At 51.0% G+C, this 25,088-nt stretch overlaps 1 protein-coding gene across 7 annotated transcripts in view; it reads right to left on the reverse strand.

Annotated features, from left to right (window-relative positions):
• The window catches only part of Shank2 (SH3 and multiple ankyrin repeat domains 2), a 441,540-nt gene that overhangs the window by 233,634 nt on the left and 182,818 nt on the right, over positions 1–25,088 (reverse strand). For 6 of the 7 annotated variants that reach the window (XM_057777152.1, XM_057777154.1, XM_057777151.1 and 3 more), the window contains exons 13-15: positions 13,621–13,939; positions 6,462–6,631; positions 1,341–1,454 (exon numbers count right to left, since the gene is read on the reverse strand). In XM_057777152.1, coding sequence (XP_057633135.1) covers positions 1,341–1,454; positions 6,462–6,631; positions 13,621–13,939 — 603 coding nt within the window. Of the gene's footprint in view, positions 1–1,340; positions 1,455–6,461; positions 6,632–13,620; positions 13,940–17,801; positions 18,469–25,088 lie in introns of those variants that run through there. The other variant, XM_057777155.1, reaches the window with a different exon arrangement.

Below are 25,088 nucleotides of genomic sequence, written 5' to 3' on the forward strand. Positions count from 1 at the left end.
GATCAGTTGATATCTGGTGAGTAGTATTCTCGTGGCCCCATCCAGCAAAATGTGTTCCTGCCACCTGCTAACTGACTGCCTATCTGCCACCCCATACTACATCACTTCCAGTCTTGTGTTTCACGGTCTGGCTGGATGGGCTGGGGATGTAGCTCAGTGGATAGAGAGCTTGCTTAGCATGCATGAGGCCTTGAGTCCAACCCTCCATTCCCAACACCATATAGCCCTTGTAGTAGCCCCAGCACATGAGAAGAGGAGACAGGACAATCCGAAGTTCAAGATCGTCCTAGCCAAATGGGGAATTAGAGGCCAGCCTGGGCTACGTGAGACTATCTCAACCAAACATAAGCAAGCAAACAAAAGGGTCTGGCACAGGTCCAGTGTCAGATAATATAGAATATAACCTAGCAGTTGCATTTGAGCAGCCCCACAGAGAGAGAGGCTTAGGACACATGGACCCTACTGTCTCAAGGCCAAGTTCTCAGAGAAAAGCTTTCTGAGTAATCAACAGACTCCCCAAAGCCAGGCAGGCTTGAAGGAGCCCAAAGGCAGGGGGTGCTTCACACAACATGTGTTCCTAGACGCTCTCTGGCCCAGACAGCCTGACCAGGACCCAGGGATTCCCTGTGGAGCATCAGACAGGGAACCTCTAAATACTTCATGAAGGGCACATTTGAGCCAAGTTCAGGGGCCACATAGACAATACAATATCTGCAGAGGCCATGTGGCTACTTTGGGGGAACATCTTATAAATGACCACAAGTAACCACAGAGTCTATTTTGTCCAAGATTCAGGTGCCTCTGCTTCTCCCAGACCTTTTCATATAAGTGCCCACTGGCACTGTGATCAGAGCAATCCTTTTCCATCAGAGCAAGGTTTTTTAGTCAGGCAGGTTTCAGGAACGGTTCTAACACATGATGCCAGGATATCTTTGGCTGTGAACATTGTATGGTATCCTCTGGGGAGGGTCTGGAGAGTGCCACTCATTAGTAGGAAGTGACCTGTGTTTTAATACCTAATCTAGAGGCAGAAAAAAGGACATTCACTCAACCCCAGAGACTCCTGAGGGTGACAAGGACATACACTCTGAGTTCATGTTCCAGGTTTGCATCAGATATGCAAATGACTGCCCTTTAACAGACCCTGCAACCAAGCTTGTCCAGTGGTTCTGTTTAGATGACGCCCACTAGAATGGAACCAGCCAAGCCATTTGCAAGGATACAGAGAAGCCTTGGGTTTGGAACCTGGCCTTCCACAGTGTAGCCACAGTCATGCCCTTCCCACACACTCCGGCCAAGCAGCCCCCATGATTGGGCCTGGCCCTGTAAGGCCGCCTTACCTGCCTGGCTGTCCCGGGGTTTGCACTGCACCTCCTCCACACACTCAGCCGGGAACCATCCGATATGGCCACGGGCGCTGCCTTCCCAGAAGCCGCCCTCGCCAATGCTCAGAACTAGAGGTAACAGAAAGGAGAAAGGTAACAGTAATGGGGACAGAAGGGACTAAGCAATGAGACACCAGACAACAGGTAGAGTGAGCGAGGGCTTGCACTGCCAGCAGCTTGGCAGGTGAGTAGCCTTAAGAGAACACAGTGCCAAGAGATGGGCAGCCCAGGCCATGAATCGCTCCCATCTGCTGGATGATGGGGGAGAGTGAAGCCCTATTTTATTTCCTCCTTTGAGTGTGTGTGTGTGTGTGTGTACCCACGTGTACCAGGTGCTGGGTCAGGGTTCCAAGGACCTCATAGTACCCTCTAGCTCCGTTAGAATAAAGATTTCAGTTATGAAGGCAAAGCTGGGATGACCTGTTCAGAACAGATATGTGTTGCCTGAACATGGTTATGTGAAGGAGCTTGCTATCCTGTCTATACATCTTAATCTGCCTTGAAATTATTTGAGACACCAGGCCCTATCGTGGAGAAACAGAGTTCCCAGCACAAGCATTTCTTCCTCATTATTCTGACCTTAAATGGCAGATAAAGATCTGCCCAGGCTGCAGATTTGAAAGAAACAGAACAGCAAACTCTGACTGTAAATTCTTGTCCAGTAATCTGAGGAAATGACCCAAATAAAAGAGACAAGCTATTTCCATGCTGACTGATACCATCATGTTTGCTTGAAGCAATTTCCTCGAAGTGTGGACTCACGGATGTAGTCTCTGCCCTCCACACAGCTCAGCTAGAGGACAGTCAGCTTAGCCTCCCAGATCTGGACCCAAGGACATCATCTTGGGGTGTGGCCCTGGGTGGAGGAGCTGGGTTGTGCAGCGAGGCCTACAAAGACACCCTCATGAGCATACCTCAGAGCCTTCAGTGTGCCAACCCTGATGCTTCTTAGAAGTGAGATGCTAAGGTCGGACTGGCATCCTCTTCTCCATACCACACCTTACCTGTGCCATAAGTGGGATGGCTTGATTAATCACTACGTGACTCAGTTTCTTCACTTGTTAGAGAGGAATACTATTTAGCTCATGGTCCCACTGCTTGCTCTGGAGGAACCCTGAATTTAGCTGTGTGGGTGATTCCCCTCAAGCACAATCTGGGTATGGCACACAGGATGAGGCCCACAGAAAAAGCAAAAGTCTAGTGAGTACAGACAGGTGCATACAGATGTTGACAGGCACCTCTGGCACTTTAGGATTTACTAGCTCTGCTCTCTGGGGCATTTTAGTGACATGGGGGAAACTACAGGATGCCAGGAGAGTCAGGTAAGACACATCTGTGTGGGAAAAGACATGTCCATACAAGAGTGGTGTGCCTGGAGGGCGTGTCTTATGAAAGGGGGTGTGCCTGTAAGGGTGTGTCTTATGGAAGGGGGTGTGCCTGTGAGGGCGTGTCTTATGGAAGGGGGTGTGTCTGTGAAGGCGTGTCTTATGAAAGTGGGTGTGCCTGTGAGGGCGTGTCTTATGGAAGTGGGTGTGCCTGTGAGGGTGTGTCTTATGGAAGTGGGTGTGTCTGTAGAGGCGTGTCTTATGGAAGTGGGTGTGTCTGTGTGGGATCAGGCACAGCTTGCCTAATAAAGAGGGAGTCAGGCTTGGCTTCCTTGTGAATCAATGACTTATTTCAGAATAGCGAAGTGTGTTCTCCTTGTTTAAGGCGGTGTGTATAGATGAGGGAGTCTCCTTCACACAGCAGACAAAGAAATTTCACTGGGCTAGGAGTAATGTACTTGGGCAGAAGCATCTCATCTAGGCCAGACCTGGGGACAGACAGCAAGCAGACTGGGAGGACAAGGAACAGCTGCTTCTAAAGACCCTGGAAGAAGTCAGGGAAGAGCCAGCACTTCTGACCAGAGAGAGGGCAGGATGACGACACTGCATGCCAGTCACCCTTCCTGAGGAAGGGGGCACTTAGCGCCCAGAACCTTCTAGAAGGAAGGACGGTTCTAACCCTACACCTACCTCAGCACAGTCCTTTAAGTCACTGGTGGGAGCACTTTCTACAGGTCCAGTCTCACTATCCAGACAACAGCCACCACAGGAGGATCCTCTCTACAGGTGTGCAGGGGTGGGGGTTCCCCTCCTAGCCTTGCCTGGGTGTGAAAACCAGCTAGGAGCAAGGAGAAGTGAGGATCCGAAGGGTGACTGGAACACACTCAGGCCCAATCCACACATATGCCCCCTTCAGCTTGGATTTAGCCTGGATGTTCAGTCACCCTGACCTCCTGGACAGCCAGTGCTGCTGCCTTGAAATTGCCTGTCAGGACCAGCAGGGGCTGTGTCCAGCTAGCTCCCAGTGCTACCCAGGCAATGATGAACAAGTTGGGGGAAGTGCCAAGGACCTGTTTACTCCAGACATTGCCATGTCTGGCAAGGGCTCCAGCTGCTTTTTACCTGAGAGAATGGCCATGAGAGGCACAGGCTGGGGAGGACAGGCTTGCCGAACAGAGGTGCTAGGAGGTCTTCAAAACCTGGGCTTCATGGGCCTCTGTGCCTCTGGCCTAACTCTGCCAGCTCCACATAAGTGATCTAAGGGTCACACAAGCCGTGGAGCTAGTGACACTACCAGCTCAGATGGAAGCCACCCCATGGCATCTCTATAATGCTCTTCTGCAATCTGCAAAGTCAGGAGATGTGAGGTGTGTCTCAAGAGGCCACAGTACTGATGTGAACAGCATCTATCCAGAGCTACAGCTTCCTATGCAACTGCTATGTCGATAGGGTTAGAAATAGACTCTAGTCCAGGGAGGGCCACACTGTAAGGGCATGTGTGCGCGCGCGCGCGTGTGTGTGTGTGTGTGTGTGTGTGGTGTATGTGTTCATACAGATGTGCACTTGTACATGAAGTGTATGTCTGGTTGTGTGGTTAACATGAGGTGTCTTCTTTACTCACCTTCCTGCAGTACTTTCTGAGACAAGGTTCTCTCATGAAACCTGGGGCTCCCCAATTCTGATTGGCCAGGTGCCAGGATCTACCTGTCTCTGTTCCTCAAGAGCTGGGATTTCAGGTGCATGTTGCTGTACCTGGCTTTTTACATGGGGACAGGGACCCGAACTCAAGTCCTCCTGCTTGCTCAGCAAACACTTTACAGCTGAAGCCCCAGCCCCAGCAAGGATGCTCTAAGTACCATTTGTGGTGGACCTGAGTGAATGCTACAGATGAAATCGTCAAGGAGCCACCTGCCCAGCAGCCAGCACACTGCACCTGCAAAGTCTGCATCCCGTGTATTGCTGGTGAGTCTTACATACCATGCGCTTGTTGTAAGATCAACCCACATCACCGACTTGTACAGGATAAGGGCCTGGCCCATGGTGGGTGGTATTGCTGAAATTTAGAACCATAACCCACATGAAGATTTTAATTCTCGCATTAAACTACATTGGCATAGTCCAGGGACCTTATGGGAACAGTGAACAAGGATTCTATTAGATCCCAGAGTAGAGAACAATTCCAAAGCCTAATAATACAAGCAGCCACCATCAGGAGGGCCTAGCCCTTGCAGATGCACTCGGACTCTAGAGGAATGCTCCCTCACTTCAAGAGCAGGAAGGGAGCTTTACCAGAGTCCCTACATCCCCAGCTCCATACTGGGCAGGATAGAGTCCCACAATGAGGCCAGCAGTGTAGAGAAAAGCCCACAGTGTAAGAACTGGGAAGGACCAGAAAGTTGGAACTGGAACCAGACCCTGAAGACAGTGAGGACGGTCCATGCCAGGGAGAGGGCTGACATCCAGCACACAAATGAGAGTTACTGGGTAGGTGAATGAGGAGAACAAAGCACGTCCTTGAGAGAAAGGCGAAAGTGAACGGGAGGGAGGGGTAGGGGGAGTGTAGACATCCTGCATGTGCTTGCTGCTGGAATGATCACACTGGGATCTTTAACGCCGTGTGCACGCCAAGCCACGGTGCTGCTGTTGTAAAACAACACATGTAGCCAATGAATAGAAACCCCAGCAGAGTCCTAAGAAGGCGCCGCAATGAGAAAGAAGCAATTTAAAGCTCACGCACAAAAAGTGCAGAAAACATCATTTTTGAAATTATGAACCTCACAGGAGGAATGAGATGGGGGAAGGGGGCTTCGGAGGAAAGAGTAAGTGAACTTGAAGGAGAAGTGAACAGGGCACTAGGGACCTGTTAGAGGCACAGAGGCATGGAAGCTGAGTTCCCCGGGCTGGGAAAAGATGGGGTACACACTCTCCAGAACTCCCCAGAACCTCACATTAGCCCCAGGTGAATGCACAGACCATAGAGATTATGTATCATTTGCTGTGGGCTGAACAATGACCAGGTGGGGAGGGCAGGGTCAGAAGCCACCTCTATTTCACCTTGTGTCCAGTACTGGGGCCTGGGCCTGTTGGCCAAAGAAAGGTCCATCTTGCTCCACCTGTGAGTTTTATCTTCTGCTATGTGGCCCCTGGAGTCCCCACCTGCCTCTTCTCCAGGTCCTTCTGTGACCTTCAGCCACAGGCTTTCAAGTCACCACCACCTCCTCTCTCCACACTTTACCATTATACGCGCTTTCCTGTTGTGCTCCATAGACTCCCCTCACCCATACAGGAGCGATCACCGGATCCCTAGGACTCCTGGGAGAATGTTGGGCTCCTCAGCTTGTTCACAAAAGTCCTCAGAATTCTGTCTGGAGAATTCCTTTTACCTGGTTGATTTCCTCTGCTCATCAAACCTACGCCTACGCCATGGGCTGCCCCAATCCCACTTTCTCATGGGGTTTTCAGGCTGGAAAGAAACTTGACTCACTGGGCCCCAGCTTGGCTCTTCCCTGTACTTCCTACAATGGATCTAGGAGTGTGTGGGCATCTTCCATCCCTAAAGACCCAGTACTAGGGACACTGAATGACAGGGACCAGTGAGAGTCTCTCTGCTGTCCCAAGAGTCCACACTTCCTATAGCAGACCCTGCTGAACTGATGTCTTGAACTCTGCCCTGACTTCAGAAGACTTGCCACCTTGTTTCACAGAGACAGAGAGGTCCTGCCTTCCCCAGAAACAGAAGACAAAGACTGACCTTTGACTCTGTCGCCTCGATGAAGGGGGATCTCGCCGTCAACTTGGGGTTGGTATGGCTTGATGGCGACGAAGAGTCTCCCGGGCACCGCACTGTACAGCTTCCTCCTGGGCCCTGGGTACTCAAAGGTTGAAAGGGAGTCCTTGTTGGTACCAGGAGTGAAGGGCGACCTGAATCAGGCAGCAAGGAATAAAAGAGAAGAAAGTCACACTTTGTCCGTCACAGCCAATGCAATCTATAAACCCTGGGCTAAGAGTGGCCCTGCTGGTACCTGTGCGACCAGATAGCAATGGCACATGTGGGCCAGGGATGGTGTCTGTGCTGAAAAGACTCAAGAGGACCCAGCGGTTGTACTGCTGGGGTACATCCCCAAGAACGTAAAGCAGGGTCTCGAAGGGACATTCGCACCTCGTGTCCCTTGCAGCATCATCCACAGCCCAGGTGGCCACAGATGGATGCTTGATGAACAGCTCACAACCACCCACACAATGGAACATTATTCAGTCAGTAAAAGGATGTTCTGACACTTGCCACAACAGGGTTTAACCCGGGGGACATGATGCTTGACACAAGACCATAAGCTGTGTGAGTCCATCCCTATGTGGTCCCCACTGTGAGATCCATAGAGATAGACAGTAAGAGGGAGTGTCAGTGGTTCATAGAGAAGATGGAAGGTTCTGGAGATGCATGGTGAGAACGACTTCAGGATGTTGTGACCACAGAGCTGGGCACAGACACTAGAGAAGACAGGAAATCTTGTGAGGGTCTTACAATAGTAATGAAAGCAAGTGAGGTGCTGCCATTGGGGAAGCCCTCGCTGTGTCTTTCCTGGGAGCATTGGTCACACGATTAGGACATACATGTAATCTTCCAACAAACGTGCTTATGACCATGGGCATCCTTCTGGCCACTTTCTTACATCAGCAGTTTGTACTGAATTCATGTTCCAGGCCCATTTCCCCCCAGTAGCAAGAATCCTTGCTCTTTACCAACAATGGGACGCAGAGGGTGAGGGTCCGCACATGAGGCAATCTGTGGAGTCCTCACCTTGAGGCATAGTGAATTCCAACGGGTGATGGACTGACTGTCACATGCTGGGGACCAGTGCTCACCCACGTCCTAAGCAGGGATTACCTCAAGGTCGCCTCCTGTCACTTTTTTGGACACAAACATGACCACATAAAGAAACATGCCAGGATGTCAGGACAAGATCCCAGAGCTTTAATGCCAGGAAGGCAGCACCTTCATAATGCTGAAACCTTCCAAGAGGGTACTGACCAAGAGAAAAGAGTGGGCATTTAAAGCATTGGAGAAGGTTCCAAAATGAGAATAGGACTCCAAATCCCCAGCTCTGGTCTTTGAACCTAAAGACACTGTGGCCTCTAAACACACAGGAGTGGGTTTGAGCTCTGTGCAAGGAAAGGAAGGAGCCACTTAACACAAGGACCAGTGGAAAACGGGCTTGCAGGGAGTTTCTAGAAGCTGACAGGATGCTCTTTGATTAGCAAAGGTGAATTTCTGTCCTCGTTTCAGTTCTGTTGTGCGATAAAACACTCTGACAAGAAAGCAACATGGGGAAAGAGGGTCGATGTGGCTTGCGATTCTGGGTCACAGTCTAGTACTGCAGGGAAGTCAAGACAGGAGCTTCAAACAGCTAGTCAAGAGCTTAGAGAAATACACACAGCCAGTTTTCTCCTCTCTCATCCAGCCCAGGACCCCAAGCCTAGGGAATAGTGCCACCTGTGTCTCTCCACATCAAATAAGACAGTGAGAAGACATTCCTCACAGGCACAACTACCCTGTCCTACCTAAGCAATCCCTTATTAAGACTGTCTTCCCAGCTGCCTTTTATGCTATATTGCTCATGTGTATACAGGCCCTGTGGTTTGGGGTACTCTTACAGAACTTAAAGGTGTGATCTGTTATATTTAATTGTACTTCTTACTTTATCTGGTTATTAACCCATGGGTTCTTACTTTTCCAACTGTAATCACCATGGGATCCAGCCACTGGACCCTGGTTGAGGGACCCCGTCTACAGACTTGAAATTGGGGCTGTGACGCATTAAATTTAGGATCTCACTTACAGTGCTGGTGAGAATGGATTGGGACAGAATGTTCAGGGCCTGCCTGCCCCAAAGCCGGATCTACCCTTAATCCATGTAAAACAAAGAGGAAAAAAAGGTCAGGCCTCCTGACTTCTTAAAGAATGGGTGCAGGGCCTGGAGACATGCCTGGACTCTGTGGACACTGGGGGAGGTGGAAGGTTGCATGTAACTGGGGTCCTCCCCCACAATGTCCCCCCGACATGCTCAGGGTTTTCTAAATCATAACCATGGGTGCAGTCATTACAGAATTCTGGAGGCAGAGGTACCTGAGTGGGCTATGTGACCAAAAAGATGCCAAGGGTAAGGTGGAGATAGAGGACAGGGCACGACCTTAGCATCACCTCCTTGCATATCCTCTCCTTGCCTTGTCAGCCACATCTTGGGGCTTTATGGATCCATCCATCAATATATCTATCTATCTTTCCACATAACCATCCATCCATCCATCCATCCATCCACCCATTCACTTACTAACATGGCCATCCACCATCCATCCATCCATCCATCCACCCATCCACTTACTAACATGGCCATCCTCCATCCATCCATCCATCCATCCATCCATCCATCCATCCATCCATCCACTTACTAACATGGCCATCCTCCATCCATCCATCCATCCATCCATCCATCCATCCATCCATCCACTTACTAACATGGCCATCCACCATCCATCTACTTAGCCATTATCAACCACCTGTTCATCCACTCATCTGCTCACCTTACTGCATAGCCCAATACCATCTTTTCACTCACACACCCCAATTTGAAGAAACATTGCCTGAAGCCCAGTTGACCCCCTATTATCAGATATTGGACAACTCAGTGAATCTCTTAAAGCCTCAGTTTCCCCATGATGAGTGATGATGAAAGTGAACCAATAAGAATCCACTCCACAGCATAGTGCTATGGCAACTGCAAACTGCAAAGCAGATTAACGAAGTGATGGGTACTCTAGTTAATGCAAGCAAGTGCCTGAATGTTATTCCAGACACAGAAGTCAACGTAAACACAGTCCTGGCTCTCTGTTTTCTAGTTCACTCTACAGACAGCTAGCTCTGAGCCTTCAGTCTGGAGGCCCGAGAAGTCTCCAAGAACAGGGGTAGGGGATCATTGGTCATGGACCAGGGTGCACACACACAGTAAAAGGTTCACTGGTGATGGGTGGTCCCAAGTGGGTGTTGAAGCATCTTAATAATCACTATTAATTTGAATGTCATGAACTCTCCTGCAAGGTAGCAGGTAGAAGCACTGAAGCCATTTCTCAGATGGGAGAGAGGTTCCACAAGTAATGACCTCGCATGGAGGGAGGTCAGTGCGACCCTCGCATCCTGATACTCTATCCTGCAGTGTAGTAAAAGACAGGAAAGGCGGCACATCAAGGGAAGGTGTCTTATGAACAGTGCCTTCCTGCCCAGAGGCCATGCTTTCCTTCGAGCTGCCTTGAGCAACAGTAGAGTCACAGCCCCTCTACAGCCCCAGGTAAGTGGCAGCTTCCAATGCGCAGGCCTGAGAGGCCAAGCTAGGACACACACAGTGTGAATGGTTCAGCAGTTCCCCAGCCCTGGCATCTGTGTTTCCTTCCTGTTCTGGCCAAGAGTGGCCAGATGGAGTACCAGCCGACTTGTTTTAGTCTGAGGGTTAGATTGCTGGAGATTCAGTACCAGAAAACCAACGTTCTGTTCTGGGGGTAACTGGGAAGGGTAAATTGGGCCATTTCCCAGCTACCCTGTGTGAACAGGAACTACCCACACACTGAGCTCTCTCCATTCATTCACTCCTCCATCAGTTACTCATTCATCTATAACTTCCCAGGTGGCCCATCACAGGGCAGCACACACAACTGAGTACAGAAGACAGGAAAGGCCACACAGAGTGAACCAGAGCGCACTCCAATCAGGTGTGTTTCTGCTAAGACCAGGGTGACAACCAAAATCAAGGTTTGAGTGCCCACACCCTGTCTAAGCTAAGGTGAGGGTCAGGCAGTGTAACTGAGGCCACCGAAGGTGTCTGGACGAACATGTGTCAAGTCAGAGACTAGGGCACCATGACTGGCAGTAGGGTGGGGCCAGAGTGGTTCAAGGATGGAGGTGGGACAGTCTATAAGGAGGCAGGCACTGTGGTTGATCTTGGGAAGATGAGGGGTGGGGTTGATCTTGGGAAGATGAGGGGTACGCAGAACCAAAGAAATCCAGATATGGCCAGGAAGAGTCACCGAGCAGAGGCTGAAACCAGTGTCTCTCAGGGACAGGGTTGGGATAATGGAGCTTGTAAGCGCTGCTAGCTGGGGCTTGGGCATAGCAGATGGCATATTCGGCACACAGGGGCTTGAGCACTAGCTGTGGATGGGCCACGTTAGCCATCATTGCTATGCCTATGGACTGGACACGTGCCATCCTGCCATTTAGGACTCAGAGGAAGAAACACACCAAACCAGGAAGCATAGGAGGTTTATCCCAGGACCTTAGTTTACCCTGCCTCCAGCTGCCCATTCCCAGGACTTGCCATCATTCAACAGGCCCAAAGACACTGCTTCAGGAGGGGCTAGGATGCAAGCGGGACAACCAGCCATCAGTGGGCAGACCCACTATATCTTTTAGGGTGAATAGAATGAGGGCTCACTCAACTTACAGGTGGGAAGTGGGGTACCAGTACTGTGCTGACCATGGAGGAGTACCTCCTTTGTCTAGGTGGCTCTAGTTGGGTGGGAGAGGGTTCTGCCTGTGTATAAGGCCAGGTTCACCCCAAATCCAGAGCCTTTCACTCTATGATAATGGCTGCACTGAACATGGGTTCTTTTCTATGTTTTCCATTCTCTGCTGAACTTATGGGGTCTCATCCCTTCTTGATACTCACTCATTTTCTAACAGATGACTCCAACCCTCTAGAGAGTAGCCTTAGCTCTCCCCAGGTCTGAATCCCATCTTATGTGAAGCCAGTGTTGCTATCAACCTGTCTCCCTCCTGTGCAAGGTGGGGAACACACACATACACCTGCACACACACACACACACACACACACACACACACACACACACACACACTTGCACACAGGGAGTTCCCAGTACAGAGGGCTTTAACTCCTGCACTCTGCAGAATACACAAGGAGAAGGGGTGTCTGGACTCAGAGTCCACAAGCAGCCAGGATGTGCCTGCCCTATGGAGATCATCCTTCATTGGGCCCCACCTACCCTAACCATAAACCTGGTAGTCTTACTGACATTGTACTGATGGTATCTGAGTGACATGCTACCATACATTAGGTGTGGGTGACAAGAATGTGGCCAGGAAGAGCAGGACTTATCTCTCTCTCTCTCTCTCTCTCTCTCTCTCTCTCTCTCTCCTCTCTCTCTCTCTCTCTCCTCTTTCATCCTCCCTCCCTCATTTCCTTTTCGTCCCTCTCCCTCTCCTCCTATTTCTGTTGGAGCAGCCCAGGGATCAGGATGCAAGGCAGTGGAGGGAGCCCTTTTCCCTCGTCACTGAGGTCACCATGTCTCTGCTCCACTGAGGGCAGGATTTAGTGTGCAGATTCCCATGTTCCTATGGATCCAGAGGGATAACATATGGGTAGAAACAGGCCAGAGCCACAGGGCAATCTGCCACCTTCACATCCGTGTCTGATAGGCTGGGATGGACAAAGTGGTTACCCCAGAATCTCCTAGGGCCTACAGGAGAAATACTAGACTGTCCTGTGTGCTCTTAAGTCCATGGCTCATCTAGAATGTTTTATGGTCTCTGAGCACCTTGCTCTGCAATGTGAGATCCTTGTCTCAAGAGGGTGTCCTTCCTGATACCACTTGAAGAACTGGTGTTTTTTGGGGGGATAGATGGTGATGTCAATGTCATTATCCTCACCTCACGACCTGAAACCCCAGAGATGGGTGGGACTTGGGAAAGGCAACCTGACCCAGATGAACACAACTGGTGATGGGCCAAGGATACCACTGTCTCCCCAGTGGTCTCACCAGCACCAGGCCTTTCTCCCTGCCAAGGCAAAAGTCACTCAGGACAGGAAAGACAGTAGTGGAATGTCCCCGTGATGATTACAGCTAGATCAGCCTGTGATGTTAAGCACTCTTCCACATCTGGGCAGCTGAGAGAGGCCTGGAAGTACTGGACTGCCCCACCCACCTCCCAGGATTTCCATAGGGTAAATGAAAATCTCCAGGATGGGCTCAGGATTGTGACTCAGCTGTACCTCTGGGTGCCACTAGAGGGTGCCGTCTCTGGAGAGGTGAGCACAGAGACGTGTGCTATGTAGGCCCAGGGCAGAGACTGTGGACAAGCACACCTTTTCCCACTCTTTCTGGGTCAGACTGTGCTAGGTAGGACAGGGTGAAGAAAATCAAAAGGGAAGAGACTGAGGAAAGGGAGACAAAAGATACTAGGTAAAGGAGAATGGAATCCTCCAGTGAAGACAGGACCATGGCAGGTGCCTGTCCGCATGGCGCCATCCTCCACTACCTGCCACAGGGATCACAGGAAGCCAGAAGATCCATTTGTGCTGCCTTGAATCTCTCTGATGGCCACCAAACATGGCCTCAAGGCTTCCATATGAGATGAATCCCGAGAGTCTCTTCTCTTGGCTAAGAAACTCGGGAAGGCAGAGGTGTGTCTCAGAGCTGGACAAAGGGATGCAGGTCCCCTCCTACGGAAGGTCCAGGCTGTAACACCCTGACTGGTCCCTTAGTCTGCCCCATTCTAGTTTGCTTCAGAGGTGGGTGGAGGGACTCTGAGCCCCTGCTATGCTGAACAGACTGTACTTCAGGCTGTATGACACCACAGACTGTACTCTCTATCCTGGTTCCCTAAGCCATTTCACTACAAGAACCAAGGAGTCAAGGCATTGGAAAGGACATAAGGCCCCTGTACAGCTCAGCATCCTCACCCATGCTGAAGAATAGCCATTAAGGGTACCAGGCTAAGCAGAGAGCTCCCAGGCTCAGAGAGCAGAATACAACCTTGGTGTTTTCTGGGGTAGCCTGAGTTGAGAAACATGTATGGTTAACTGTCTCCCATGGGAGCCCATGCCCATTACCCAGCTTCTCCTTACCCCACATGCCAATGTGGCTGTGGTCTCTTGCCATCCTCGCCAGTGCCACCGAGCCTGTTGAGTGAGGGGGAGCGACTGCGGGGCCCGGGGACATAGCTTCCAAGGCTCTTCGTGGCTCCATCGGGCTTGCTGGGTGTCTGCTGCAGCAGCTGGGGTGAGAGGCTTCGGTGGGAGGTGGCTGCAGAACAGACAGCCCATTCCGGTGCACCAGCATGGAGGTTGTTGTCGCTATTGGAACGCAGAAGAACTCTGGGGGCAGCCAATGTATTGGGGGGCCGCCGCCTGCGGTTGGAATAAGCTGGGGCCTCTCGGAAGGGCACTGGGTTGAGGAGAGAAAGAGAGAGGCAGATGAGTAATGCCAGGGAATAAGACACAGGGAGGCCAGGTCTGCATGCATCCAAGCCCCCGTACAAACCGGTGATGGGTCTGAAGGCTTGATGCAAGATCTGCTGCTGGGCTCCCCAAAGCCTGACTCACCCCCGACATGAATGCAGAGAAACACTGAGGCACATGGAAACTCAAGCCAGGACCTCGATGGAAGGGATTCAGGGTCAGGCCTTCCATCGGGCCAGCCCATGCCTTCAGCAGGAAGACACAGCCATGACACAGGTAAGGACAGGCTTCCCCATGTCACTAAGCGTTAGGACGCTACATGGATCAGGATCATCCCCTAGAATTGGGACTAAACCTCTGCAATGGGCAGAGCTGTGTGTCCAAAGTTCATACGCTAGGGTATAAACCAGGACCTTAGGATGTGACCACTTGTGGAAAGAACTCCTTTACAGGGGTGACTACATTAAAATGGGTCACTAGGATGACCTCATGAGACAGCAATCATCAGAATCCAGAGATTAGGATCCCGACACACAGAGGATGACATAAGGATACAGAGAAAACATCTGTAAGTCACAGACAGACCTCAGGGAATCAACCCTGTGTCACTTTAAGCTTGGGCATTCAGCATCCAGGATGGGGACTAAGGGGCATTTCATCTTTATGAACCACTCAGGCCCACAGCCTTGGTCACGGCTTTCCCCGCAAGGGAAGCCAGTCATTTCTCCCCACCCTCATCACTTAGGTAAAGGAGACCATAACACCTCAGAATCCTCCCTTTCTCCTTTGAGCAAGTGGAGCCTAGCACCATGCAGCAGTAGCAGGTGGCCCCACTTCACTGAGCGTCTCATGAAAAGGTCTAGACAGAGCTGGGTCCTCACACTCCCAAGCCCAACACACCCAGGGATTCAGCTAAAGCAAACCTGGGCACCTCAAGGGATGGCGTTCACGCTGAAGTCACCCAGAGCGTTCAGCTGCTTGGTCAATAAAAGAAATCAATCTTTACAGAGTCTCTCAGGAGTGGCCCTCCAGGCTACAATGACAGTGACAATAGCTGTCCTCGCCTTGATGGCCAGATACACTGTGCATATCCCAGCCTCTTGATGCCCAGGGAAGCCTTGCTACAGGATTTCTGCCTCTACATCCTTAAAGCCTGTGCTGCCCAAGGCTAGGGCTCCGTTTTGCAGACAGGACCCTGTGAATCCAGAGAACCAGGGCTTCCAGGGAACTGACCTGGGTAAGAACCCTGACATCAAAGGAGAAGCAGAACACCACAGTTTAGGGCAGCCTATGGTATCAGCTGCCCAAGGTCAGAAGTCAGAGGTGGGCACCTCATAGAAAGCTAAGATTCCTGCTCCATCACAGAGTCCACAGCCTTCTACTCATCTGGACATCAGAATAAGAAGATAAAGGTAGTGCTAGAATAAGTAGTTCAGGTACAGTTAACGGGAACGGAATGGCTCTGGCAGACTTTATGGGGTCAGAGATAGCCCTGCAGAGCTCACAGAAACAGAGGTGGCCTAAGCACAATTCACAGAGGTATCCCTAGAGGAACTCCTGGGGACAGAGATGGCCCAGACATAGCTCAAGAGGTGACCCCAGCAAAAGTCACAAGGATAAAGGTGGTCCTGAAAGAACCCACAGGGACAGAGGTAGCATCAACACTGCTCATGGGGACTGAATGGCCTGGGCAGGCCTTCTAGGGACAGAAGTAGCCCCAGCATAGTTCACGGGGACAGAGGTGGCTCTGAGAGTGCTCTTTCAGGTCAGCTGTGAGTCAAGACACTTCTCTGTCCTAAGAATCACAGCTAGATGCCAAGCGGGAAGCCATACGGCAAGGGAAGAAGCTGCTGGGCTTGGGGTCATTTGATGTATAAAAGGAGTCCTCACCCCTCCAGTGGATGAGGCATGTCTCATGCAACCTGCTTCCTCTGCAAGCTTTTGATGGGGGAAGATGCTCAGCCAAGCCATTGGCTATGTGCTATCTCACTCCCAGTTTCTCCAGCATGTGACTCACGGGGGCTGGCCAGAGACAGACCAGGAGCACCAAAGGCTGGTAGTCTCTGCTTTGGAGCCAAGAGCATGTACTCTTGAAGAGCTAGGCGTAGAGCCCCAGAAACCCAGCTCCAAGAGAATCATAGCCAGGTCAGGCTATCAGGTGTCTTTGGCTGGGCACAAAGGAAACCTTACTGATGATGTTACCCTGAGTAGGACCTTGAGAAATCTCAGAGTGTTCACCATGGAGCCTATAATTGTTACCAACAGGGAGTCTGTGATCCTCTTGGGACTTACAGAGGCGAGGAATTTAAAAGACCTTAAGGACAGGCGACCCCGCTATCCCAACAGGCCTCATCTGTCAATCACTGAGATCAGGGGCTGGCACACTCTTTTGGTGTGAAAGCCAAAAGACTGGCAGACATGGAGAGGATAAGACGGTCCCTGCACCTTGGGGCTTCCAGGAGTACCCCTTGGGTGAGGCACCTGGAATGTATCACACGTCTCCAAGACCCGGACATGCAGGTACCCTGAGACTGTGCATCTGTAGAGACACCCATCCCTACCAGTACAGTTGATTGCATCCCTGACTGTGTAACCAGTAAGGCATTAACACCCTTAATGGCAAAGTGAGTGGTTTGGGGAGAGAACTTGATGTCCTGCCCATTGGGAAGATAAATTCTGTAGAAAAGAAAAGTCCATAGAAACACAGAATAGAGATAGCATTATTTAACACTCTGAGATTCATGTCATCCATGGGTTCTAAAAATCGAAGTTCCACATGGCGAATTTTGGTAAGCCTCATTAGAAAAAGAAACAAGTCTATTCTATTTCCATTCCGAAGGAAGGAGGGGGCAGGCTGTCCTCATGCAGGCGAGGCCATGCAGGCAGGGTCATAGAATAGAACAGCCAGAGCATTTATACACATTTCACCCCAAAGACCAGGCAAGTGAGTCAAATGGACCCACACAGGTGACATTAGGGTGAATGTTTTAATGAAAATCGCTTTGCTTAATGGCCAAACCTCTCATCAAATTAGTTTCTCAGCTGCTGAAATATCTCTGGTGTTTAGTTCACAGTGAGCTTGGGTGGAAAGTGAGCTTCCTAATTTTCTTAAAGTCACCTCTTTGGAAACCTGGTTTCATCAGAGAAAGAGCTTGCCGTCTGACAAAACTCTCTGACTGGGACCATACACGCAAAGGATGTTTTTTTTTTTCATAAAGTGTTAAAAATAGCTTCTTTCCTGTCTGAAAATGATTAATATGCCACCCAACGGTTTCCTTCTTTCAGGCAATCTGCAAGCCCTTAGGTGGGTGGATATTTTCTTAGCTGTCTTACATGCATTTATTTATACAGTGTTTTCTTCCCCACAATAAAATTCATACAAGGTATGATAAAGAGGGATTCTTCATGCATCCCATGGCTTCGCAGCCAGAACTGGCAACTGGCACTGGGAGAGGGTGCCATAGGTGCACCCAGCCATGTGCCCTGACCCTCCTTAGCAGGTGCTCACATTCTCCAGGTGCCCTGGAGGATGAAAGCCAAAACTTCTTCTATATTCCCTAGGACCTAGTTTCCCAATGTGCCCTCTGGCACAGGCTCTCTGGATGAGACGTTCTGGAATGCAGTTCCACCAGAGGCTCAGGAACACACTAAAATACAAAGGCACCTTCATCTGTGTTAATCTTCCAGACCCGGCTAAAGCCAAACCAAATCACAAAGCTGGGGCAATTATTCCTTGAGCGAAGAACCACAACCAGCAATTTGAGGAGGCACCCGAGTCCCCTCTCCCCACAGAAGCAGCCCACAGCTGCTCGCTAGGCACCCCACGCTTCCTACAGCTTTCTCCTTACCTTCCTTCTTGGTGAAGGCATTTAACAAAGACTTCATTTTCCCTGTGACTTTGGCAGCAATCCGTTCATTATATAACCCTCTCGGCGGGCAGGAAGGCTAGGCGCGCAGCCCGGCCCCTCGGAGCTGGCGCGGCTGGGACCCGGCGAGCAGTGGCAGGCGTCTGGGCGCTCTGCAGCCCCAAGCATCGCTGGGCATGCCAGACCCAGCGTGCTGGTGACAAAGCCCACCCCATATTCTGTCTGTCAGCTGGGAAGCAACTGTGCGCAGACTGAGGCTGCTCTCAGAACCGGCTACCTCTGGCGGCGATCCTCATGTGAGCAATGCCACTCTGCTGGGCGAGCAAGCAGGGCATCGGGGAAGCAGCACCACGCAGGGTTAACATGGAGCAGGCGACTGCGCGCGAGCTGGCGTCCAGGAGACACCGGGAGGCATTTGTGAGCCGGAGCCCCAGTTATCCAAGGAAACCCGGCTTCTGCCGGGTGCTCCGTGCGCCTGTGGCTAAATATAAAGTGCTGTGCTTTTTCTTTTTTTCTTTTCTTTCTTTCTTTTTTTTTTTTTTTTTTTTTTTTTACATTTTTAAAGAAGAAGCCAAATCTATTTGTCAGCTAGCAGATGTAAGAAAGTCAAGGGGGAATTATCTACATTTCAGACAAGCCACCAAAAGATCCCTGATACCTGGGTAGGCATGGCAGGATTCAGGAATCCTGACAGTGACCTATTTCCCTTTGAAAGAAACAGACACAAGTGGCATTACTTCTCCCGCCCTCCCCATTCTGATAATGACCCTGGGAAAGCAGGGCTCCGCCTCCTACCGCTTACATTTGCTTTTTGGGTGGAGGGAATGGGAAATAATAACTGACCAGGTAGTCAGAGAAAAAGCACCCCAGTTTGGGGGCAGCTGGCAAAAGTGGGCCCTTCAGAGCTGTTTCCCCACATGCCTCTGGCATTCACACCCCAACAGAAGTCTAGAAGCAAGGGAAGATCTCCCCAACTGCTGCCTTGAGAAAGTTCTATCTGTATAGCAAACAAAGTGTGATGGGGGGAGCAAGCAAAGGTGGGTAGAATGGGGAATGTTGTCCATGCCAGGGTGAAGGTGCTTCCAGAGCAGGAGCAAGCGTGAGGGTCAGACTTTGCATGGGGTGCATCTGCCACTGGGGCGGTAATTAAGTGTGAGCTTCTGCGGTTGCTAAGAGAACAGCTTCCCAAACCCAGGGGGGTGGGGGAGAAAAGGAAAAGGAAGAGACAGGAAAAAGCAACTGGAGCACTGAATTCAATTCCATATGGCTGACACAGTTTATGTCAACAAAAATGGCGGTGTAAGGAAGAGCAGGCTGGCATGCCCAAGCAGTGGCACTTTCCTTCCTAAGCATGCTCAGGATAGCCGACGCTATGCCAGGCGTTGTCTGGGTTCTGGGAAGGGAGAGACTGTGCCTGATTCACTGTGTGTCTGTGTGTGAGTTTCATGTCGGCTGAGCATTTAAACATCATTTCCATTGGGCCCACACGGTCGTCAGCCATGTCAAAACCACCCTGGTGACATCCTCCCCTGTAGTGTCACAGTCGGTGGCATCAGAACGGCTCCTGAGACTTGTACTGGCTTAGAGATGGAGCAACTGTCTAGTGCTTAGTGCAACATCATGCATGTGGCTTCTGCAGCCACTTGGACCTTCTGGGCCAGGCTGGGAAGCTTCCAGGAGGACCTCTGCCCACAGTATCACCCATAAGGACGCAGTTTTCAGGGATGAACTAAAGACAGAGTAGAAAAGTTTCAACATGGAGGTTTCTAGATCATCATGGAACACTGGCTGGAGGCCAGACTGGGGTGGTGTCAGCAGTGTCCACGAATACAGGAAGCCCCATATCACAGGCCAGGGACCCTGACAGTCATGCCCCCCAGCACATGGGCCCAGAGACTTGCCAGAGCTCTGGGAACTCTCTGGGACACCAGCGATGCTCAGTGCTCGTTCCATCTGTTGGGGATCGATATCTTCCAGAAAGCGCAAGGCTGCACCCAAGCCAAGTTTCCCTGCCACCCACTGCTCTGGCAACTCCTTGGCCACTGTGTGATACAGAGTGTGTGCCCACAACTGTGTTGTGAAGCCAGAGGCCAGGATTTGTGCCAGTCATGCCCCCCCTCCAAGATCCTACATCTGACACTGACCTTCTGTGGAGGTGGAAGGAGACCTCGTCCCTGGATACGCTATACCCTCTCTGAATCAAGGAGATGGCAGAACCTTCTTTTCCATATGGGTCTCAGATATGTCAAAAGACCGAGGGATAAGCAGGTCTCTGTCCCATCTTCCCTAGGGCATAACCCCAAACTCCCAAACTCCAGCCAGGCAGCAGTGTCACATGGCCCAGATACAAAGTCCCCAGCTGCCATCACCACCAGTCATACACGAGGTAGCTGCTCCTTTGGGTGCATTTGTTCACAAGTAGAAACTGCTGCAGAAATATGCAGGGCCCTGGGCTGTCCAAGGAGAAGAGCTGGGAATTGTACCAAGCAGAACAGTGTCTCTATCCAGCTCCCTTAGTGGCAACCAGAGCCAAGCCTGAATTCTATGTCCCATCAGGCTGTGGAGAGTGAGCTGTGCTGGTCAGGAGGGCAACAGGTGTAGTGGGTATCAGCCAGGGGAAATAGTCACACTACAGACAGAAGATGAAGTGACAAAGGACCCCCCACACTGTGATTCCACACCAAGGATGCTCTCTTCAGACACCTTTAAACAGTTTTTTTCTTTTCCCTTTATGATGCATTTTGGTCATATTCACCCCAGTGACCCCACTATCTTCTCTTGGACATTCAACATCAGGTCTCTTTTCCCTGTTAAAATTCATAGAAAAACGAATCTCCTTCACCCAGCAGCCACCCAGTGCTAATAGTCCTTCAGCTGAGGGGGGCTCATGAGCTCCTTCCCATCCACACTTCAATTCTGGCTAGCTTGGCCTTGTAAAGGTCTTACACAGGCCACAACCACAGCTGCTGGGAGTTCGCGGAGCAACGACTGTGCCATGTCCGAAAGACAGTATTTCACAAGCCTCCACATATCCTCTAGTGATACATTCTGTCTGCTCTGCCTTCCATGATGTTCTCTGAGTCTTGGTGGTGGGGGAGGTGCAGAGGGGCTGTGACAGAGGCCCCACGGCCCATGCCGGGCCAAGTTTTCAATGGCCGCTCATTTTCAGCACTGACCAGTTAGTTGCATTTGCCATCGTCCACTGCTAAAAGAACCTTCCCTGTCAAGGCTGAGAGCAGCCAAGAATGGAGTGGGGGTGACCTGTGTTGTGGCTGTGGCAAATGGGACGGTAGACAGGTGAGCTGGGGACTGTGAGATCTGATCAGGCAGAGTCCTGGGTACTCGGTCTGGGTTAGACTCAGTTGTAGAGAACTGGGGGTGTCTCATAGTACACCCTGAGAATTCCTGCTCTGGGAGTGGGCCACTTCCGATACAGTCCTATCGTGCTGTCCTTGAATGACCCCAGGAACAAAGGGGTCTCTACCTGCATGTGGTGATTCTTGCTGTCAGAGAAAGGACATGGCATCCCTACCCTAAGGAGATATTAGCTCTGTACCCCACCCCTACCATTGAGTCTCTCCTCCTGGTTTCACACAACAAACAGACACAGGGTGTTTACTTTATCCCTCATCCTATGATGCTATTACAGCCAGTGACCTCTCAGCATGCCTGGCTGGCAAGACATCAGCCATGATCATCAGTGTGAATAAGGAGCCCATGTGAGCAGTCGTGGTCTGGCTTACACCGCTGTGGCTCTGTGCTTAGAAGTCTGTCAACAGACAGCAAGCCCAGGCCCTCCTCTCCTAGCACAGCATTGCCCACTCCATTCCCTGGGGTCTTTCACCCTCGTGACCAGGGGGTCCAGTGCTGACCCAGGCTTCTGTGGAAAGTTGTGGTGGTGTTGACTGAGGCTGGTAGCAAACTGTAGACCCCTGGCACCACTGATACCATCCTTAAGGATGGCAGAAACTACAGTGTGGGGATTAAAAATTAAAATTAAGGGAGAGATAAAATCCAAAAGCTGTTCTCTTTGGGACTGCAAGAGGTTCATTGCTCACAGTACGTGTTCTCATGGTGGGGTCTGAGATTTCTGGAATGTTCTGGGAGAATCCCCATCCTGGTGTCCCTGAGAGCAGTCGTAGAACTCTCTAGAGATTTTCAGAGTCTGTGCAGGGTGCCTGAGTCCTGGAAATGCCACTGCCTCAGGCAGCATTACAGGCATGAAGATACCACAGTCCAAAAGCCAAGGGCATCAAGCAACCATTTCCTTCTGGTTTTCTCTTTTGCCTTTAGTGACAGGGTCTCAGTCCGTAGCTCAACCTGGCCTGAAACTCCCCCTCCTCCTGCCTCAGCCTCCTGAGTGTACACTGCTACATCTATAAGCATCCTACATCTACATCCACCAACCTGGTTTTATTCTGGATGATAAAACAGGGCAGTACACGATGTAGAGATGGCAGAGAGCCGCAGTCTAGAAACACAACCATGGAGCTGTCTACCCGAACTCCCGTCCTGCAGAAGGTGGGTACCATTTCTGTCTGCCACCACTCAGTGTCCATGCATACTGTACCCTTGGAACCAATTTCAGAAAGACAGTGATACAGTGACCCTGAATGAGCCCCAAACCATCACTCCACAGCCTGCATGGCCAACAACCTGCATCCCTACACCCAACCCTGGCCATGGGACTTCCTCTCAGAGACTCACTAAGCCCTTCATTTCCATGTCTTTTGACGGCTGCCTAACAACAGGCTGGAAAATAATTTTACTTCTTGTACAAAAAAAGGCTCTCCGTGCATCAGAACATTTTGAGGCTCTCAAGTTCTGGCAGGGAGGATGTGGCAGGTGCTACCGGCACGTGGTGAGACTCGGAAGTGCTTGCTGCTGATGACAGGCGTGTCTCCCCTCGCTGTGGCTTCAGTGAGGGGTATGGGAGCCAGGCTGAGGCACTGTACTCTGCAGCCATGGGCTGGCTGGTCAGGATCTCCCTTGACCCTCAGTTTCCCCCCAGGCAGAACCAGAGTAACTAGAAGATTCCCAGTACTTGGCTGTGGGGTTACATGAGTCCATGTTTGCAGGACAAAGCAAGGTGTCCCCACATACAGCCCTCTGGAGAATTACCAAGTGGGGGATGAGGCTCTGACTCCAGAAAAGCCACCCCCCTCTTTGTACTCCTGCTTCTGTATAAAAGGACGTGCCCAGAGCTGCTTCATCAAGAGTGGTAGGGGTTCAAGTGCACTTCTATTTGCGACAGTGCTGCCAAGGACAGCTGAGTAATATATATAGAGGTCATTAGAATGCATAATGGAATCCAAGGACATAGCTCAGTGTTTGCTTAACACGCGCAAAGCCCTGGCTGGGTTCGATCCCTAGCACAGCACAAAGCCAGCATAGTTGATATAATTCACACCCACAATCCCAGCACTCAGGAGATAAAGGCGGGTGGATCAGGATTCCATAGTCATCCTCAACTACACACGGCAAGTCTGAGGCCAGATTGGGGTACGTGACACCCTACTTCAAAGCGACAAGATCCCAGCCAAACCACATGACAAGTCAGCAGATGGAAAGATGGTGGGCAAGGGTCCCCCACACTGAAAGCCATACACCTACCTTAGCATGTTCAAATACCTCCGTTATCTTTCTGGGTGTTACCCCCTCCAAGATACCTCCCTGGCTGACCCTGTCACTGGAGACACTGTTCCTTAGGATTCCCTTGCAGCAGTCAGCCCTCTGGGCTTTTCACGGTGCTAAGAGATGCCACTGTTTCCTCTTGCCCTGAAACTTTGAGCTGGGAATTCCCAACATACAGGAAACTGAATGAATGAGTGAAGAGCCCAGCTCCCACCCATTGGTTCCAGGCACAACAAGCTAGTCTGTCTCCGGTCCTATTTAAGCAACATGAATAACAGCCGACCCATTGCTCTACCCCACCCCCACCCAGGGCTTGAGCTGAGGCATGCCACACTGCCACACCAAACAGCTACCTGGGAACCTGGGAAGGCCTGTGCAAGAGAGCTCTGAGGATGTCCCTGTACTTGTCACTTGAACAGAAGCACAAGAACTCAGTTTCCAGAGTCCTCCCAGTGTCTACAGAGCTCCCTGAAGCCTTATATTACTTGCTGTGAGAAAGCCGGGGCCTATCCTTAGCTTCTAATACCACCTAGATTCACCCATCTGATGCTCAGAGCAAAGAATGCTCTGATATGGGGAGCATCCTGTAAGGCAGTAGCAGAAGCAGAACCAGGTTCTACATGGAGCCACTGCTTCCAACTCTCTGCCGTATCTGTGGACTGCAGGGTAGATGCTCTGCCAAGCAGTTCACAGCCCAGACTGGCAGCAGGGTCCTGGGTCTGTCCCCAGTTAACCATCATACCCTTTCCAGCTCCCCGTCTCCTGCCTTCCTGGCTATAGTGCCCTCTTACTGATAAGCAAGGCTCTGGTTGAGGAAGCCCAGGAGTTTGGATCCCAGGGCAGGCTGTCCTCAAGGTCCCTGGCTACTAGAGCGAAAGCTGATCTACAGACCCCGAGTACATCTCTCACATCTGTATCAGGACTTCCTGGATCCAAGTGTCACCAGAGAACTGCATTAGCCATAGTGAAGTCTTTAAACTCCAGAATTCTGCACCAGCCAATGTGTTTTTGGGGTCTATGCAGGGGTGAGATACCTGCTGAGCACAGAGCTCCCACACTGCACACAGTAGCTGTCACATGTTCATACATGAAGCTAGACATGGCTGTTCATCACTGAGGTTACTGTGAAGATGTGCTAAGGACAGGCCTCAGGGTATGCTAGGGGCAGGTTTGAAGGCCTCCAGGTCTCCCTAAAAAGCTGAGTGGCCGCATATGTCAATGACGGGGTAATCAACTAGGCCCTCACCGAGGACAGGAGGGTGCTCCCTCCCTCACTGTACATGTGATACCCCAGGAGTCTCTGCTAGAGAGACTTGCCTCAGCCAGCTCAAGATTGTGTTCTGAGGATGCACCGAGGGTGGGCACCGAGGGCAAGTTGGCTATGCACATGAGGCTCCATGCTTCCCTTCAACTCAGGCCAGAGAAAGACCTCAAGGTGCAAAGCCTTGTGGTGCTACCAGAAGGGAAGAAAATGTAGTTAGTCAAACTTCCCATTCTCTGTGGCACACCACACCTGATGCCCTGAGACGATCCTTATTTTCCTCCTGAGGTTCTACTCCACTGGTCTTTATTCCAGGGGAGGAGGGTAAGACAGAAAGAGACAGGGCTGTAGAGGCAGGGGAGTACCTGAGCAGC

This window comes from Chionomys nivalis, chromosome 8, assembly GCF_950005125.1.
Source record: "Chionomys nivalis chromosome 8, mChiNiv1.1, whole genome shotgun sequence".
NCBI lineage: Eukaryota > Metazoa > Chordata > Mammalia > Rodentia > Cricetidae > Chionomys > Chionomys nivalis.